This window comes from Myotis brandtii, unplaced genomic scaffold (genome assembly GCF_000412655.1).
Source record: "Myotis brandtii unplaced genomic scaffold, ASM41265v1 scaffold105, whole genome shotgun sequence".
Lineage (NCBI taxonomy): Eukaryota > Metazoa > Chordata > Mammalia > Chiroptera > Vespertilionidae > Myotis > Myotis brandtii.
Window position 1 is genome coordinate 504,377 of NW_005353538.1, and position 2,374 is coordinate 506,750.

The 2,374-nt window shown below is 60.8% G+C and overlaps 1 protein-coding gene across 1 annotated transcript in view; it reads left to right on the forward strand.

Moving 5' to 3' along the window:
- The window catches only part of USP2 (ubiquitin specific peptidase 2), a 25,972-nt gene that overhangs the window by 4,448 nt on the left and 19,150 nt on the right, over positions 1-2,374 (forward strand). The window contains exon 2 of the mRNA XM_005856873.2: positions 1,810-2,373. Within this exon, the coding sequence (XP_005856935.1) occupies positions 1,851-2,373 (523 nt within the window). The 5' untranslated portion in view covers positions 1,810-1,850. The remainder of the gene's footprint in view (positions 1-1,809; position 2,374) is intronic.

Genomic DNA, 2,374 nt, shown 5'->3' on the forward strand with positions numbered 1-2,374 from the left:
TCCCGTGTCATTATCTCACTTAACTCCTCACAACAGCCCTGTGAGGGAGGGATGATGGCAATAATGTTATGCTTGCTTTACCGGTGAGAACGTTGGGGCTCGGAGGGGTGAAATGACGAGGGCAAAATCACCCAGCTAGTCCATCACAGGGCAAGTCACAGCCAGCACCCGCACACACTACTCCGAGGGTCCTGGGTGGCTCTCCCCCCCACCCCCACCCCAAGGGCTCCCGATGGCCCTCAGGAAAGGGGCCTGATCCTGCCTGCTGCTCTCTCCAAAGCCTCTGTGCCCTCCAGCTCCACTGCAGATAAAGCCTGCGCTTTGGGGGTGAGGAAGGGACTCTGGGGGTCCCGAGTGAGCCTACGTTTGATGGGAGGGGTGAATCAACGTCATATAGAAAGAGCACTGGGCTGGAGACCTGAAAGGCCTGGGTTGCCATCCTGGCTCTGCTGGTCTGTGTTCCTTCACCAGATCTCCCCAGCGTGAGCGCCTGGGCAACATGGCCTGTGCCACCGGCAGTGCAGGATGCCAGCCTCTATGGCAGCGGTTCTCAACCTGTGGGTCGCGACCTCTTTGGCGGTCGAACGACCCTTTCACAGGGGTCGCCTAAGACCATCCTGCATATCAGATATTTACATGACGATTCATAACAGTAGCAACATTACAGTTATGAAGTAGCAACGAAAATAATTTTATGGTTGGGTCACAACATGAGGAACTGTATTTAAAGGGCCAGAAGGTTGAAAACCACTGCTCTAGAGTCTAGGGCAGTGGTCGGCAAACTGTGGCTCGGCAAACCGCGGCTCTCGAGCCACATGCAGCTCTTTGGCCCCTTGAGCGTGGCTCTTCCACAAAATACTGACTTCTGCGCATGGGCCACGAAGTTTCAGTCACACTGTACATGCGCGCCCACATGTGGTATTTTGTGGAAGAGCCACACTCAAGGGGCCAAAGAGCCACATGTGGCTCACGAGCTGCGGTTTGCCAACCACGGGTCTAGGGGCACGTCCTCCTCACCAGGAGCAGCTGGGCATGGACTGGCAGGGACTCCTGGAGGCCACGGTGCTCTGATCCACTTAGAGCAGGAGACTCAGCTCAGGGGGAGGGCGGGTCCTGCCACTGCAGCCGGTGTGTCAGGGAAGGGCTGGGGACTGAGTGTGGAGACCAAGGTCAAGCCGCCTCCCGGCCACCCGCTCACTCTCCTCCCCCTCCCCACCCCGCTCCCTCGCAGAGGCCTGCTTTTCCTCACCAGGAATCTGATCCAAGGATCCTCTGGTCTTTCCGGCTCAGACAGTCTAATTCCAAAGACTCCCACTCGTCCCATGAGTCAGATGGGAGTGGGATGGTCTTGACTCTTGCACTGTCCAGGTTCTCTCAGCGGGCGAGGGCAGTGCAGCCTCCCGCCAAAGGTTCTGCAGAGGCCAAGGAGGAGCGATGGGACCGGGCTGGGGTTGTGTGTGTGGCTGGAGGCTGCAGAGGGCAGTTCCTGCTGGCATGTTGGCGTTTGGAGGGGGGCACTCAGGGAGGCCACGAGGTGCTGAGACTGACTGCCCTGGTGGCTCATCAAAGCCAGTCCCCTCTGTGCTCTCCCTGAAGTGTGAATGCCTGAGTGTGTGCAGACCTGCACGCCCACATGTGTGTGCACCGTGCAGAGGCATGTTGCTCAGCGGCGGGCCAGCCTCTTGTGGAAAGGGACTGTGGTCCCTGGTTGAGATCCAGGGTTCCTTCCGGAGGTGGAGGATGGGGGAGCAGGAACGTCGGGAGCCGACCCCCGGCAGGGCCCTCTGATGACCTTTCCTTGTCTTTCAGCCCATGAGGCTCCCGGTCCCCACTGAGCACAGCCCTGAAGGATGTCCCAGCTCTCCTCCACGCTGAAGCGCTACACGGACTCAGCCCGCTACACAGACACCCCTTACGCCAAGTCAGGCTATGGCTCCTACACCCCCTCCTCCTACGGCGCCACCCTGGCTGCCTCCTTCCTAGAGAAGGAGAAGCGGGGTTTCAAGCCGGGCCCCCCAGCCAGCTTCCTCGCCCGGCCCAGTACCTATGGCCCTTCCTCCATTCTGGACTATGACAGGGGCCGCCCCCTGCTGAGACCAGACGTCCTCGGGGGTGGTAAGAAGGCAGAGAGCCAGGCTCGAGGCCTCGAGCGGCCAGTAGGGAGCGGACTCAGTGGGGGCAGCGGATTCCCGTATGGAGTGACCAGTAGCTCCCTCGGCTACCTGCCTATGAGTGCCCGCAGCCAGGGGCTGCCCCTGACACAGAAGAAGTCCAGCAGTCAGCTCGACCTGGCCAGGGACTTCTCCAGCCTGCGGGCCTCGGAGAGCTACCGCCTGGACCCCGGGACCCTGGGCCGCAGCCCCGGGCTGGCCCG